Here is an 18,355-nt window from a genome sequence, read left to right on the forward strand (position 1 = left end):
TTGCTGGATATCAATAAATGGTAACAGCCTACCTGTTACCATTTATTGATATATTGATAGAAATATTTCCAAAATACTTAATTGTATATTTACTTTAATAATAAATCTCATACAACAAAACTTATTTTTTGCTAGTCAATGGAACGGAACCCTTCGTGCCCGAGTCCGACCCGCACTTGGCCGGTTTTATATACCTAACCGCTATCAATAATATGACTATACTATAAGGTGTAATTTGAAGTGTTTGTCAATTTAAGTCCTTGAATTCCCTATTATTCTATTTCTGTAAACAAAATGTAAAAATTGGAACGTCTTTTTTGTGGAGCAACATCAAACTGACAACGTGTTTTTACAACTGAAAAAAAAACTATAACTACCAAAAAAGGAGTATAATGTTTTGAGGATTCATGTATGTGAGTCTCTTTATTCCACCATAACTTTTAAACGCCTGAACATATTTTAAAGTGTAGAATACTGTTCAAAATCTCACACCATCCCGAGTGTACTAAAATACTCCATTACACTAAAATACTCTTAACTTACATATTAATGTACTACTAGTGGAAAAAATGAATTTAAAAATAATAAATATAATTTAAAGTAGTACATTAAACCTACTTTCGCTGAGCTAAATAAAAACCTGTATTAAGTAAAAATATATGTAGTTTATTTTATTTCATTAGAAGGACAAAATAATCCACTTACTTTAATGATTCAATGTAAAAAAATACATAAAATATTTGATTCTGTTTTCAAATAAATAAAAAACAAATTGGTTTAATATTTTATTAATAAACAGCTGAGATATCTTGTTTAAGATAAAAATACAGACTATGAGTTAATTTTACTAAAAATATATTCGAAAATTAGTCTTCTTACAGTTCTAATATATAAATGCATAAAATCTGGAATAGCTATTGAAAGTTCAATATTAATACAATTGGGAGAATTATATCATTTTATATTAAAATTACTCCAAATTCACTTCACATATATAACTTTGGTATTTTATAAGATTCTTAACTAATTAATATTAAGTATAATCCATCATTGAGAATTTCGCGACTTCGTTTACATTTTTAAGTATTTATGTTATAATTTTCGCATAAAACATCGTTAACATGCATAAATTAATCCGTATGAATTACAATCAAACCGTTCTTATTTGTTGTTCGAATTTCTATGCGTTTGCGCGTCATTTAGCAATTAAGTTCAAACTTTATACAGTTGTTTTTGGCACGTCAACTTACTAGTAATTAATATAACTGCATTGAACTCAATAACACATAACATAAATAAAACTTGACTTTACATATAGACCTACCTATATTTTTTCCTTTTAAAAAAAGCCTGTATTAACAGATACGCGGCACGTGAATAATTTCAGCTTAAATTTCAGCTAAAATTTAACATTCTTTATAGGTGATGTTTTGTTAATTTTTGTTTGTTAAAGTAGAACATTGCTGTGGTTGATTTGTGCCATTACAAAAATAATTAATGTGCGCAAAATTGCATAACATAATAACAAATTAATTATGCTTTGCATGAACTATAAACGTATTTATTTATATTTATCAAAATAACGCAAAAATGTGTACGTAGTCAATTTATGGCATAAGCAAACGATATATCATTATCGTTAGTATAAAGATTCAATAATAAAAGGACGCAAAAAAATTACAAAAAAAATAGTCTATTACTTACTATTTGATAAAAACATTATCAATAATGAATACATGAACAAATCTCATGCATAAAATTACGCGAGGGTATTGTTACCAATAAAAATAGTTTAGGATTTGTTCTTAAATATCTATAAGATCAGTTTCTTTATGAAAAAAACAAGACACATAAGGATAATTAAGTTTTAGAAGCTACCTTGAATGGTACAAAGATTACCTAGGAATTATTATTTGTTAGAGAATCTAAAATAATCTTTAAAATTACAACAATAATATATATTAAAATATTTAAGATTGTTTAAAATTCGTCGTGTCTGGCCAGTGCTTCGCCGAAGTCTGTGGCTTGCGATCCAACAAAGAGATCGTACTTGTCCAATATTTCTTCTTTAGTGAGTTTCTCGTCAGCATCCGAATCCGCTTCGAAGACCAGGTGTCTCGCTTCAGCTTCGGCGTGATCGAACTCGGGAGGTGCAATCCAGTCCTTTACTTCGTGCTCATCCATGAAGCCATCCTTATTTGTATCTCTGAAAGTATAAACAATTGTTAAATTTATATTTTAGGTAAATTAAATTCAGATGAAAACAACTTTTTTTAAAAGGAATTCTTAAATATTTCAAGCTGTTTTTATTAAAATATATTAATTAATGTAAGAATTATTTATCGTCATCATACTCTTGCTTCTATGCCATTAGGGTTTTTCTGCGTCGTTACGCCTACCATCCTGAGACTTAAACGCTGTTGCAGGCGGTAATGTTTTCCATCGCAACAGATCATATCAATCGCTATATTATGTTCTGTCCTTACGTGTATGTTAAAGCAAGTGATTATTAAACCACACGTCTTGTTTTTTGGTCCACAAAAATATATTTGTGAAAAAGTACTATCAAAATTACATCAAATTCAATTCACATAACTGTACATAATTTAATTTGATACAATTTCATCAAACTAAATTAACAATTAATATATACGCTTAGCACTTTTAGATATTTGCAAATGACTCACAAAGAATTTCAAATAATTTAAATTAAGCGGTACTAAACTACTTTTAAATTTAATGTCATCTTTTGGAAACGTATGTATATAATAATATATACGTTTTCAATAATAATAATTATATAAACGTCTATATAGAATGTAGTGTAGTTGAATAATTTTAATATTTGGGCACCTGGATCATTCAATTAAAACTAATGTCTTTATCTCCTAATAAATAAAGTCTATTAATCACCTGTAGCCAGCAAACTGTTCCCTTTCCTGCTTGACCCAGTCGGGCTCGTCCTCTATCGTCTCTCCCTCGTCAGGCTTGTACATATCTCCGATATACTCTTCAAGTGATACTTTACCGTCCTGCAGATAAAATCAATAATTAAACTTTTATATTATAGAAAATGTAATAAAAAAAAAAAAACAAAGAAACACTTAAAACAATTTACAAAAAAACTTGCAAAATAGAAATTAAAATGACTAAGCTTACAAGCCATCATTGTTATTTAATTGACCTAATAATAATCCGGATGTGAATATCATCCAAACTGATTTCACCGGAACATCAATTTGTTCCGGATATATTTTAGGGCAAAAAAATATGTTTTGACGAAACTCTCATCAGTCAATAAATAATCAACAATACAAATAAAAAATCTCCAATAACTTTAAGCAACCGTTAAGTCGTCAATAAAACTTAGGATCTAATCATCTAAACAATGCAAGGAAGGAACTAGTACTAGACCAACAAGTCTGGTAAAATATTAACATTTTAAGTACTACCATATTACAGATATGAACACTGACCGTCAGTAGACTATTTGATAAAAAATCCTATTTAAAAACACACACATAAAACACGCAGGCCAACATTACCTTATCCTTGTCAATATCCTCCAAGGTCTCTAGAACGACGATGTCCCTCATGCTGCCGTGATCCTCGGGATGCAGGAAACCTCCAAATTCCGTCCTGTTTAGCGAATCGTCCTTGTCACTGTCTAAAAGATCATTAAACCGTTATTATTATTAATATATAACCTAACTAGCTATTAGTCCCGGCTTTGCCCGGGTAAAATAATATTTTATAGTCTATTACAACCACAACAGGACAAAATCTTTGGAAGATAAACTTTGGAAGTAAAATATAAGTGGATATAAGTAGTTTAGTGCAATAGATTTGTATTATAAATAAATATATATTAGTCTAGAGCTGTTAGTAGTTTTACAATATAGCCGAGCAGAACTAATGTCATTCGTTAAACTAAGCTTTGTCTATCTTCATTCATTCTTCGATTGGAAAAGACTTCATATCGTATACAAAGTTTGTATCGTAATATATATAGTTATATTGGTTACGTGCACGCTAGTAAAGCCTACGATAACACAAAGCCTTAATGAAATATGTACCGTTCATTAGAAATATGCGTTGGTATCGTTATCATGTATGAAAATCCATACGGTAGGTTTCGAGTTTATCGTATTCAGAGAGACAGACGCGGAGGGGGGGAGTTATTTATCTGTATACTTTTTTTTATTAATAGCGATAACTATTTGACACAGTCTTGTTACGGAACTCTGTAACTGATATTATTTAATATTTACCTAATATTAAATATGTGAAAATATACCTACAAAATAACTATGCTATTACAAAAGGTTGATATAGCTTTCTTATGAAGATTTTTACAGACTTTAACGTTTTAAAAATACATAACAGCGATTATAAATAATTGAAATTTCAACAAAATTATTCCAAATGCATTGTGGTTATTAGTAGCCTAAATGTTCTATTGGGCCTTTGCTAAAATTATTCGTCTACAAAATAAGTGACTTTTCAATACATCAAGTGAAATATCAAATCTTTGAACCTGTTACTTAATAAACATTAAACAAAAAAATATTAATCAATAATAATTTCGAATATTAAGTGGAAGCAATAAAAAGCTTAGACAATTAATTTAATTTAAAACAGATTAACCGTATACATTGTTATCTCGAAATAATTAAGACGTATCTTTTAAAAAGTATTCGCGTCTGAATGGCTATATGGGGGAAGACAGTCAAGTGAGATTGATTTGATGCTCTACTTATTTTTTGCTTTAAATACAAACCAAAAGGATATATAGACATATATATATAAGCGAAATACCTCTCACGATTAATCACGAAATCTTTTTAACTATAACACCTACAAACTTCAAATTTGGCAGGTAGGTTGCATATAGGGTGTACATATCGATTTTTATATCGAGAAAACTTTATTAATTTATGTCTTTGATCAAAATCAACCTTTTAAATAAGGAACAGGGGTTCCAGGGTTAATCTAGAAAAATTTAGTTGCAAAATCAAGACTGATTTTAAACTTTGCTATCCACTTTTAAAAAGCCACGACTTAAGCAATGGAACAAGTCCCTTTCTTTTAAATATACTGAATAAGTTAATTTATAAACTAAGTTTCAACTTTAAATGCAAACTTACCAGCATAGTGCCATCTTCTACGGTCTCTTTTCAAGAGATTTGTGTATGTGAACCCTTCATTGTTCTTCAAGTCACTCTCAGACATGCCCTCCATAAAACCATACACATTCTTCTTGTAGGTCTGCAATAAAATATTGAAAAATTGAAAAATAGTAATAATTGAAAATATAGTAATATTATTTTAAATGTATATTTACATGAAATAAAACCATTAGACTTGGTTTTGTCAACCATATTATATGAAAAAATATTAAAACTATATTATAGTATTGATGTCAAATGATTTTATCATAAATAAAAGTGTTTTTGATTCATAACTTGTTCCTAATGTTGTCATTCTATTTATGACAAAAAATTCAATTAAATAGGCATCCTAATTCATGGAAAGAAACCGAACAGTAGAAAGAGTTGGTAACTGCAACGCAAGCTGCGATTAAACAAAAGACATTTTCAAAAGATATTGAAAAATATTTTTATTACGCAAATACAATTCTGGTCCTTATTTATATGAGGATATGGATCGATTTCCACTACAAGTATATTCAATTCTAGTGTTGCTCCGCGTCCGACTGTACTGTAACACTTTCAAGTATTTCCGGCGCGAAGCAGAGTGCTTTGTTTCGAAGCGAAGCACTAGTTTTAAGACCTGGTAACGTGTGTCATCCCTACGAACTGGTAGTTTTGAGGATGGACATCATTATAATCACATTTTGTTCGTATTATGCGAAGACGCATGTGGTTTATCACTTGGTTTTGAAAGTTCTACTATTTTTTAACACTTACATAAACTATCAGTAGTATCGAATCAGTAGTTTAAAAAGGTATTGTAATGCATGAGGACCGTTGGCGTGTATTATATCGTAATTATGGCTAATAAAAATTTTCATCGAACTCGCGGTTCAATAAACTCTTATGTAGGACACTTTATACATTACGGAAGTAATAACAATAAAATGGCATTCATTTAACTAGTTGCAAAATGGAAAATAACCTTGATTACTACCGGTAAAGTTACATCAATGGTCCAACACTTGGTAAGGGGTTGGTTTAAGGAGAAAATATTTAGCTTATTCCAACACTTCTTGGCTTGGTGTATACATAGTTAGCAGTTTTATCTGACAAATGCAAGTTTCCTCGCTATATTGTCCATCACTGCCGAGTATCTAATGAGTTATATATTTATTTAAATACTTTATTGACCACCACAAAGTAAATGGGACAAAAGGCGGACTTAATGCCTGAAGGCATTCTTTGCCAGTCAACCTATAGGTCAACCAGAAAACCATGAAGGCGGAGTTATGTGATCACAAAGCGTAAGCAATAAGTACAAAGTGCACTCTTGAGAGTGCTAGCTCGAATGTCAACAGGCTAAAATGCACATACATAAGTCAGCGGCAGTTTATTTAAACTTAAATAGATATCTCACCTCCCACGTGATAAGGTCATCATTGTTAGGATTGTGCTGCTTCCAGTGTCTGTCCACATCCTCTTCTATGTACCTCTTCTGAGTATAACGGATCCAGTCCTTGAGTTCAACAAGAGACACAAAGCCATCTTTGTCTGCATCTATCTTGTCGACAATTACTCTAGAACACATGTATTATGTGTGATAATGATAATAGGTCAACAAACTAAGATAAGATAATTTTTGTAGTTTTAAACTAATGGCTTATGCGAGATAATTTAGTAAGCGAATTAAATACTTTATATAAAAGTATTTTTAATAAAACCTAAAAATATATATGCCAAAAACACATAATTAAAAAAATGATTGCAAATCTTTACTGCAACTTGAACAACCAAACAACAATGCACAATATATAGGTCAGATGCCAATGAAAGACTTCCATTTATAATTACATAAAAAAATCTTAAATATTATGTTGTATTGCATTTTAAACCTTATCTTAAATAAGGTAGAGTATCTTATAAATAAAATTATCTAAAGAATTTCATAAATAACAAGAATATATGTGCAGTAGGATGTTAGCTGAAGTAGTTTAACTAACCCACATTCTTAAGTGATGAGATAATTCACTATAAAAGACATTAATCTATGAATAGGTATAGGAACATTTTATTTTACATATATATATATCATGTATATAACATTTTTGCTATAATCTGCACTAATATTCTAAATGGGAAAGTATGTCTGTATTTCTGTTATGCTTTCACAGTTAAACAACAAGGTAAATCAATTGTGATGAAATTTGTTACAAAGCATGCTTGAACCCCAAGGATATAGGCTACTTATTTTGCCCCTGTAATGGGGTAATCTATATAATATAATAAGGGGTAGTATAAAACTGAGTTCCACATGAGCATAGCCACGAGTGCAGCTAGTATTTTATAAAAAAACTTTGATAAGCATGTTGGTTTAAATATAAGTTAACCAAAAACTTGTGATGAGGTTTTGCACAAATATAGTTGTTAGACACTAAAAGGCTAATTATAACATTATACATCTTTTTATTACTTCTCCTGAGCGAACATCTAAGATCCATATTTAGATTCATCTCAGCCAGCTGAGACTGCATATAATTTGTATTTAATTAAATTACTGTTACTTTACTAATACATTCTGTGCCTCTACTTATTTATACCACTATCTGTACTTTTTATACACTGCACTGTATTTTATTCAACTTTTTTCCACTGGCCTTAATTAATAATATTATTGATTTATATTTTTGATAAAAACAAATCCTAATAACAAGCTACAATAGATATTATTTTAAATAATAATAATATCAATATTAATTTATAATACATAGATTACATGCATCTGCATTAAGCATGTAGGAGAAACTATTAGTAAATGGATCTTGTTAAAAATATTAGCTATACAAAAATTACATTATTTTTCTATAAAAGGTTTATTATTCTTACCCAAGCCGCCTTTTACTTTCCTCGGGAGAGAGCTGGTCAAACGATTTAGCCTGGTCTTCACCCAAAAATGCATCATGATCAAATTGTTTGTTGTGGTGCTCGTTTCGGTAATGTTCCGCGTCAGAGAGGTGATCCATCATCCTCTTTGTCTCGTCTATGCTGGGTACGCCAGCAAACACGGCTGTTATAGCCAGTGCTATGAATAATGTAGTCAGCATTTTGACTCTGAAGGCAAAACATGTTATGAAAAAAAACACATTACCTACGTATTGCGAGAATACGCTTTATTATTATACTATTATTTACAGAGCAAATTCCTTTGATATCAAATATCGTGTCTTATTACATTTTTTTTCTTAAATACTGACATTTTGTTTATATATTATTAAAATTATTCATGTTGAAAAATCACGACTCGTATAGTTTCAATGAAATTTTAATGGACTAATATTATAGTTAGTAACTTAAAAATTAATTATTTACTTACTCTCTTGCCTTGTAAGAGAAAAATTCCAGAAGTCCGCTGAAATATCTAATGAACTGTCCAGCTGTAATTCGCGTATCGCCACGTCAGAACGAACACGTATGCGTATCCTATGCACAGATTTTAAATAATGTTTTGTTCCCTATTCCCAGACTGATTAGGGATCTCTATAATAGAGGCAGGCCGGCCGGGAGATAACATGAAAGTTGACTTTAGGCATCTGACATAGAATATAAATATAAATTGAATATCTTTTTCGATATAGTTAAGAACGAATGTCATATAATCGATATTCTAATTTAATAATATAATATTGCTAATTTATATAAACTCACTTACAAAATTTAAATAAAAGTTTCTTACTTACTCTAACGTTTTGTTTCTACAATACCTATGTACCCATATTTTTTACAATTTTAATTACTTTTGATAAATAAATATAAAAATAGGTAAACCCATTCGATTTATTTGTAAGAAAGATTTGATGTCACTCCAGTGATCTCTTGACCAACTACTTTGATATAATAAGCTAAATCTTTAAAATTTAATAATTTCATTATCTTGAGAAATTCAAATTTCATCCAAAGTTTTCCATTCATGTTTCAATTCAAATTAAAAGATTAATGATTGATATAAATACATTTCTAATAATTTTGCTGGTTTTTGGTTTTTATTATTTATGTATCATTAAGTACATAGTATATATAGACAATACAACATAGATTTACATAATTTTATATTGCTTTAGAGATATTATTATTGTATAAAAAAATATATTAGCCATCTCAAAATCGTTTTAAGATATCGATGTCATGCAAATCGTTTCTCTACTCAGTTTTTTATCTACGTAGTGCAAACTTGAACGAGTTGAACGAAATGTCATTGAATTGATTGATTGTCATGGACGTGAGCTGACTGACTGTTGTGCTTTTTTGCGTATGCATGCAACGCGAAACCACAAGTATGCAATTAGAAACAACAGCAGAATTTGTGTAAATTAAGTTCGCTTTACTATCAATAACGCGTGTTCCGTTTAAAAGTTGTTGAAACAGGATTGCAAATGTCAATATGTCAGGATCTCGGCCTTAATTTCCAACAGAGAATGGTAAGAGAAATAAAAGTATATATTTTAGTTATAAATACAGTTATAAAAAGGATATTTAAAATACAGGTTTTTAGACAAGTAGCTGCGTTTAAGCAATCTCTTATAATGTTTAACCGATAGATATAAATATTTATCAGAATTGCATGTTTAGCAATCGTTAAATTATTTTCAGTTACGAATTTTGTTGCAGGGCGCAAATATATCACAACTAGAGAGAGATATTGGGTCAGAGCAGTTTCCGCCGAACGAACATTACTTTGGTTTAGTTAATGTAAGTTTCTAAATATTAATTTATCCATAAATTTTCCGTGACTTGTCAAGACTGTTCTTTAGGAGTGTATCATTTATAAAATGCATTTTGTAACTACTTTAAATTTCGAATTTACTCTGGTCAACAATCTTGTAGTAACAAAATATTTAATAGTATATAATATTGTGTCTAAAATAATTATTATATATCTTATTTCAGTTTGGTAATACATGTTATAGTAATTCAGTTCTGCAAGCTTTATACTTCTGTCGACCATTTAGAGACAAAGTTCTAGAATATAAGGCGAAAAACAAGAGAACTAAGGAAACATTGCTGACATGCCTCGCAGACTTATTTTATAGCATAGCAACACAAAAAAAGAAAGTAGGATCAATTGCACCTAAAAAATTTATCGCTAGACTGAGGAAAGAAAAAGGTATGCTCTTTAAACCTTTAAAACTATTATATACAGACTCTTCTCCATGTGTATATACAATATTAGAAAATTATGTAGTCTAATAAATCATTCATAGCAATTACTTCAGATATTACAGTTTATAGAATGTTAATATTTTACTTTCCATAGAAGTTCCCGGATAATGATCAAAGACATTTTTGTGTTATAGTTTGAAAAAATTATGCACATGGCAAGTTTTCTTATCACAACAAATAAAAAAATAATAATAAATACAATCAAAAAAGAGAAAATAATGTTATACCAGTCTCCATAATTAAAAAAAGTAATAATTTTATATTTCTAATTAAGCATTTAATTGCATATCGACATCATGGTAAAAAAAACTTCTTAGGTTGAAATGAATTTGTTATTTTAAAGTCCAGAGGTTGATTTTGATAGTTATTGGTTATGTAATACTGTATAGTTTGTATGTATGTAAAATGTTTATAATTATAGTAATTTCCTATCTGTTATTTTATTGACTGCATTAAGCATCATAGAAATTTGAAAGAAAGATAAATTTGTATTTATATTATGAAAGTAAAAATACTAAAATGAAATCAAAGCAGCTTCATCACTTACAGGGCTGTCTATATCAATGATAAACGACAGACTTTAAACATCAGACATAGTATTCATTTAGAATTAACTTAAGTGAGAAACAACTCCTATTATAATTGTATCCATAAATAGAATATACATATTAAATAATGATGTTAAATATAAATATACAAATAACGTTTAAAATATGTATGGATTCAGCTTGATGAACTTTATGAAGCAGGGAATTCCATAATTTAATTTTATCTCATTTGCTATCTAATAGGATTAAATACTTAATTATGTGCATCTATATAGACTACTTTTTATGTATATTGTTGTCATTTTAATTATGTTATTGTATGTATATGTTTTTTTTTTATGTTAATATTATCAATTTATTTCTTTTTTCAGAGGAATTTGATAATTACATGCAACAAGATGCTCATGAATTTCTTAATTTTCTCATAAATCATATAAATGAAATTATTCTAGGTAAGATTATTTTTTTTTAAAAAACATTCCAAGTAAGACATCTATCCCCCACACACAATAGTGTATGAGATTGGAATTTAACATATATATAATATTTATTTCTGCTATATTGTAGCCCTCGTTATATTTTAATGATGATCCCTTACCCCCAAAAACATACCTACCTTGATTGGTATACAAGATTGCCATATATATGAAATGAGACTTCTATACTAAGTAATATTTCATGTCTAAAGTTAATAGCTACTCAATTAATATATATAGAACTTATACCATAAATTGCAGCATGATTCATAAAAGATTTATGTATGTAGTATTATTATATAGGTAGCTAGGCTTCAAGAATTCACCCTCTTTAAATTAAGACTATTTAGAGACAAGTGTGAATTTCACGTTCTTTTATAGTCTATGGTTAAATATCAATGGCGAAATAAAGTCGAGTTATAGGAAACTAACTGTCGCCCGTCAGTTCGCTAACGTTTTAGGGAGTGGTCGTTAGGTGTGAGGTATTCACAAGTCGCATATTCTCCTTGGAGTTCAAGCTAGCTAATATAGCTATATTCTAAATTTCATCATTTTCGGTTCAGTGATTTGGCTGTAAAGGGAAGCAGATAGAGTTACTTCGAATTTATAATTTTAGTATACATAGTAATAGTGAATGAGACAATAAGAACTCAAATATAGTGATGTGGAATGTCCTTTTGATGGAATTCTGAAATACCAGCCAATCTTGTAGGAGAGTAGTCAACTGTGCAGTAAATATTATACTAACCAAGTGTGTGCCCAAACACAAGGTTTTTATTACTTTATTTTCATAGTCTGATGGGAACGGTGCTTAAACACGAGAAACGTTACAAAGAATTTCTTAACGGGATCGCTGTTACTAGCCAAACTCTTGATAAGGCCAAGTTTTCGGTTTGATCTTCATTAAAAGCTTGATATTAGACTAAGGAAACAGTTAAAACGGACACACTAATTAATTTACTTTTAATTAATATCAGCTGAAAGAAATCAAAGCACGCTTAAACTACAAAAGCCGGACGGCAACAAGGAGGGTATAACGTGTAACGGAAGTGTGCCGCAGAACACGGAACCGACTTGGGTGCACGAAATCTTCCAAGGCACGCTCACAAGTGAAACGCGATGTTTGAATTGTGAAACAGTTAGTAGTAAGGACGAACACTTCTTTGACTTGCAGGTAACATCTTTTTATTATTATAATAATATGTCAATCAATAATAAATTTACAATATTGTTTATATATTTTCACAATAACGTTGATCATTTTGATAGAATCATTGTTAATCAATTTATAAACACAAGAGACAATTTTATAAGGCCAAGTTTTCGACCAATTCGTAAACTTTACCAATTCAAAAAGTAAAAGAATAATAATAATTAAAGATTATTACTCAACACAAGATCATATAGATGGTAAAAAATCGTGGACCGTACTTTTTAACTAACTGGATACCTACATTATATAAACTTAATCGTATTTGATTTGTATTTCAAATGTTGGAAAAGAGTAACTTCTAATTTAGGCGGTTTTTCTCTGTATAACCTACATTCCGAACATTAGCGGTAAATTTCCATTTAGAACAATTCTGTAAAATGACGATACCAAAGTACTTATAAAAGCCCACTTGAATAACGTATATTTTGATTTGATAATGATTTTGTTTTGGCAATAATATCAAATCAAGATAATTGTAATATTTGATCAAAGAAATGGGTTTCTAATATTTAGGAAACGACTCGCATAAGGTTTTTTATAAAAGCTGTGATACCGATTCATGATAAAAAAACATTTAATATCGTTTTGAGCACTGCTCAATATGATTATGATATGATTCTGAGCTTAATATTATCATTAATAACTTCATGGAAAAATTTGGCCACATATTATGTTTCCATTATTATTTTAAGTAACAGCCAGTTAATGTTAATTTTGAAGCTTACTCCGCCATGCTACTCCAGTTCTCCAGTTTCTTTCACGGTATTTTCCTTCACCAAGCAACTAAGTCGTACTTGCCCAGATTTAAACCCGCCATCTTCGGTTAAGGTCTTCTATCTACTTAGTTAACTCAGGTCAATCTTCCTGTATTCATCTGTATTCTTGTCACCCAAATTAGAAAGTGTAAGGAAAATATATTTAAAAAAATATACTTTCAGGTGGATGTCGACCAAAACACGAGCATTACCCATTGTCTAAAGTGCTTCAGCGACACAGAGACGCTTTGCAATGACAACAAGTTTAAGTGTGACAACTGCAGCAGCTACCAGGAGGCGCAGAAGCGCATGCGCGTAAAGAAATTACCCCTAATACTGGCGCTACATCTTAAGAGATTCAAGTACATGGAACAGTACAATCGGCACATCAAAGTATCCCACAGAGTTGTTTTCCCCTTGGAACTGAGGTTGTTTAATACGGTTAGTTATTGCGTTTTATCCAAAAATATGTTATACATTTTTTTATTGGCTAAGGCTTTACATTTTGTATGAAAAATAAAGCATGAATATATATAATTAACATGATTACAGACTTCAGAATAAATGTAAAAAAATATCGCAACTATTTCGCTAGTTAGATAGATACGGACTGTAAAGGAGGAGTGGGCAAGTAGGAGAGACATAGGCAAATAGTACACCTGGTGGTGAATGGTCATCACATCCATAGACATTGGAGCTGTATTACAAAAATATTAACCATTCCTTACATCGACAATGCGCCACTTAGCTTGAGAACTAAGATGTTATGTTTCTTGTGTCTGTATTTACATTGACTCACTCACCCTTCAAACAACCTTCAAAATCCGGAACACAACAATACTAAGCATTGCTGTTCAGTGTTAGAATATCTGATGAATGGATGGTACCTACCCAGCCAGTTTTGCACAAAGCCCTAACACTAAGTGATTTGCACTTCATTTTATCAACAAACATACATTTTCTTATCATTCATCTCATCAGTAAATAGCTAGTAGAAATATTAATCATTATAATATATATGTGGTTTGACTTTGTCCAGTCGGACGACGCCGTGAACCCGGACCGTCTGTACGACTTGGTGGCGGTGGTGGTGCACTGCGGGTCGGGGCCCAACCGCGGACACTACATCAGTATCGTCAAGAGCCACGGCTTCTGGCTGCTCTTCGACGACGATATGGTAGATGTATGTGTACACAACACTGTTTACAATAGCAAACGATTACCAATAAGTAATGTATAGGTCGTTGTATATATAGGTTCCAATTCTGGTTCGGACCAATTAAGTTATTGGATTTTTCTGTATAGACTTTCCCCCATAACAGTCTAGAAGTTGAAGTGTAACACTTTAGGTGTTTTAGTGAAGCACTATCCTACTCACTACTCCCATTTGTGCCGTCCTTTCATAGTGAGGAAATGGTTTTGCTTGTGTTATGGTAATTTATTATAGATTGTTCAATTTCGTTTCATTACAGTACAATGTTATTTTTTTTTCAATATAATATATTTTGTTTTATTATAATTTTATGTATTTACTGATATTAAGTTATTTTTTCAGAAAATTGATGCCTCAGCTATAGAAGACTTCTACGGCCTAACTTCAGATATACAAAAATCATCTGAAACAGGATATATACTTTTTTATCAATCTAGAGATGCTAGTTGTTAAGTTTCACTAAATATAGTAATTTATATATTTATATATTTAAGATAGACACCATAAATGATGTTAATGTGCCACATTGTTAAAGTTGGAATGGCATATGTTATTGAGATTTAATTTCGATCGCAGAAAATTATTATTCAACATATTAGAATTCATTCATTTGTAAATATAATTCATTTTAAAATAAAAAGTTGTGATCTTTCTTCGACTTTTTTGTTTAATTTACACCTATCTGTCAAGTATAATCTGTGTCAAAATGTAAAATAAATATGAGTATTTTAAATTTATTAAAGTAATATAAACATGTAACATTATTATTACTTTAGGTAAACATGAGGTTCTTAATTTAATTGTAATTGTCAACGTATTTTGTCTAAAAAAACATTGAAACCTGTTCTAAATTATGTCATTGGTTTTATAAAGGTTATTACTTTGTTACAACTAAATTAAACTTGTTTTATAAACATAAAATGGTTACTGACACATAATTATAAAAGACTAGCTGTCGCCCGTGGCTTCAATCGCGTTGCAGGGTTTGGTTGTCAGTTTTTAAGCATAAAAAAGTAGAATATATATTTCCTTGGAGTTCATACCATTTAATTCGGTAGTGGTTTGGTCGTGAAAGAACGACTGACAGACAGACAAAGTTTGTTTCGCATTTATAAAATCAAATTCCTTTTTTTTTCAATACACATAATAATACTTATTGATTAAAAATTACCCCAAAGCATAATACCGTAAGACATCATACTGTGAAAGTTAAGAAATATACTAAGTGTAAGTATCAACATCGATAAATAGTCAAATTGTTTAATTAATTTTAAAAACTAAAGAGGTATTATCTGCAAACAATACTATACTATACTCAGAGCCGTCTCAAGCTATGCTGGGGCACTTAGGGACCCTTTTCGTAGATATTTACTAACATGTACAAATAATTTGCTTATAGCCAGGCCTTAAGTATAGTTTCAAATAAACGGTGACATACGTTTCGTAAATTCGTAGGAATCTGATTGGTTGTACAATCTTATGGTTATAGTATATCTCTTTCTATCATGAAGAGCATGTCTATAGTTTTTATCTTTTAATATTGACTATCGTCACTAGACTTTTCATAAATATATTAGTTATTTCTTACAAATATGACAATTTGGAAAATATAATGTATAGCAGTCAACTTGACCATAAACGTGTGAAACAAATTGTTGGTTCTTCGGGGCCCTCTCAGGATGGCCCTGGGTACCCCGTGTGCTATATGTTAAAGACGGTGAATGACTATACTATTACAATATATCGTGTTTGTTCCCTAAAACAAAGGGCATGTCCTTTTATGTTGATGAGGAATAGAAAAGGTCCAAAAATTAATTCTTGAGGGAACCCCATCCTGTGACTCCTCCCAGGCTCCATAAATTCTTAATAAGCTTGATATCTGCGTCGATATCCCGTATCCTCACAGACCATCAGTTTTCTTAATATCTAATAACTTAAACATACATATTATGTCTACTGTGGTAAAACTAATATTTGTTTTACATCCTGGATCCGTTGGAGAAATGTTATATATATATAAAATTATAATTTTAGTGCACTGACTTGTCTGTAGACAATTTAGAGATTCAAACATTTAGTTTTCATCTTATCATGTAACTGCAAAAATACAATGCAATACTTTAAAGCATCATATAAAAGTTCCTTAGCAATTACATTATTTCAAACAGTCAAAACTTACCTTTTTTAGTTTGATTTTCACCATCTTCATGTAATGTTACACACATACTAATGACCAATGACAATAGAATAATATATTAACTTTGCCGTAATGTCCTGGCCAGGAACTCAAAAGTATAATTTTAAAAAAAAAAGACTGGTTTCGCAGGTTACCTTTTTAGATCAACATCTTTCAAGTCAGTAAATGTTATTCTTTTGCATGTTTTTTTACACTGTATATTATTAGTGTCATTTGTTTAACTTAGTTGGCATAATGAAGCCATTTACAAATAAATTTAAAGATCAGTGTATTTCTTTTTCTTAAAATTGAGTACTGTTTTTCTTATAGATACTTTTTACTACTACAATATAATACTTGTGAGAAAATATTGTATTTTTAATATGTAACAGCTTCATATTTTGATTATTTAAATAAAATATAAATGAAAGAAAAAAATACTTAAAAATAATATATTTCACTTTAAGCTACAAACTCGTAGGGGATTGGAGCAAGTAAGACTGGCTTCTCAGTGCCTTTAACAATATGTGCTGCCCTTGGTGGCTGTGGCTGTCTCTTGAGGTTGACGACTTTGCCGGCTTCCTTGGCCTCTTTGAGTAGCCTCTCGTTTTCCTTGACGCGCTTGAGGAAGTCCTCACGGCACTTGGAGTGCTTGACGTGCTCAATGCGAATGTTGATCCTCTTGGGGATGATTCTTCCTCGCACCCTCTTGTTAACAATAACTCCAAGTGCATGGGCTGTTACATTGTATACACGGCCAGTTTTTCCGTGGTAGACTTTGTGAGGCATACCCTTCTGGACTGCACCATTACCCTACAATAGATATAGATACATTATAGACGATAATGAGAAATATAAATTAATATTATTTTATTGTTACGCTATAACTTTAAAGTAGAAAATAATTGAAAAAATTATATATTGCTTTTTATGGCGCTTACCCTAATGTCAACGATGTCGCCAACTTTGTACACTTTCATGTACGTGGAAAGCGGAATAGTTCCATGTGTGCGGAACCTGCGGGCGAACAAGTCCCTTGTACCACGACGGTAACCCTTGGAGTTCGTCATTTTAGTGCCTGCAATAAAAAAAATCAAAACTAATGATGATATCGCACGTGGCCTACGTTATCAACTAAGACATCCAATAATATCGCGATCTTTAAATGAAATCCACTTTTCTAGAATAAATCGGTGCCAGAATAGATTTTAAAAATGCATTATTTTTAACTTAAAAGGATATAGATATTTTTTAAAACCAATTTAATAAATAATCACCTTAGCTTGACAGAGCTTGGCTTTTCAAGAAGAAAAGGTTATGTTGTCGTTGGATAAACTAAAGTGAAATTGCCAGCTTATAAAAAATAATTTAAAATTATTTTAAAATATCTGAATAATTATAAATTTAAAAATTAAGTTAAAGAAACATAAATTTTATAAAATAAGATAATTAAAATGTTCAATAAAGGAAGATAAATTCATTATGTTTGTGAAGCTAACCATAATGTATTCTTTACTTTTTAAAATATTTCGTTTAAAAATAGTTATAAAATGATTGGTATTTTAAAATAATACGATAATTGAAATCTTAAATATCATACTAAA

General features: G+C 30.3%; 3 protein-coding genes across 3 annotated transcripts; 1 reads left to right on the plus strand and 2 right to left on the minus strand.

Moving 5' to 3' along the window:
* Positions 1–807: 807 nt before the first annotated feature.
* On the minus strand, positions 808–8,739 carry LOC125077914 (calumenin-B). The gene is made up of 7 exons (XM_047690027.1): positions 8,527–8,739; positions 8,040–8,264; positions 6,574–6,733; positions 5,148–5,268; positions 3,546–3,667; positions 2,914–3,032; positions 808–2,206 (listed from the first exon to the last, which is right to left on the minus strand). Exons 2-7 carry the CDS (start codon positions 8,255–8,257, stop codon positions 1,981–1,983), a joined length of 966 nt encoding a protein of 321 aa, XP_047545983.1. The 5' UTR covers positions 8,258–8,264; positions 8,527–8,739; the 3' UTR covers positions 808–1,980.
* Positions 8,740–9,421: 682 nt separating this feature from the next.
* LOC125077645 (ubiquitin carboxyl-terminal hydrolase 46) lies at positions 9,422–15,233 on the plus strand. The gene is made up of 8 exons (XM_047689632.1): positions 9,422–9,628; positions 9,819–9,899; positions 10,098–10,314; positions 11,290–11,370; positions 12,372–12,568; positions 13,546–13,803; positions 14,402–14,545; positions 14,918–15,233. Exons 1-8 carry the CDS (start codon positions 9,584–9,586, stop codon positions 15,026–15,028), a joined length of 1,134 nt encoding a protein of 377 aa, XP_047545588.1. The 5' UTR covers positions 9,422–9,583; the 3' UTR covers positions 15,029–15,233.
* Positions 15,234–17,189: 1,956 nt separating this feature from the next.
* On the minus strand, positions 17,190–18,164 carry LOC125077649 (60S ribosomal protein L21). Its single transcript, XM_047689637.1, has 3 exons — positions 18,029–18,164; positions 17,693–17,829; positions 17,190–17,564 (listed from the first exon to the last, which is right to left on the minus strand). The coding sequence occupies exons 2-3, from the start codon at positions 17,819–17,821 to the stop codon at positions 17,214–17,216; spliced, it is 480 nt and encodes a 159-aa protein (XP_047545593.1). The 5' UTR covers positions 17,822–17,829; positions 18,029–18,164; the 3' UTR covers positions 17,190–17,213.
* Positions 18,165–18,355: the final 191 nt, after the last annotated feature.

Source organism: Vanessa atalanta, chromosome 4 (genome assembly GCF_905147765.1).
Source record: "Vanessa atalanta chromosome 4, ilVanAtal1.2, whole genome shotgun sequence".
NCBI lineage: Eukaryota > Metazoa > Arthropoda > Insecta > Lepidoptera > Nymphalidae > Vanessa > Vanessa atalanta.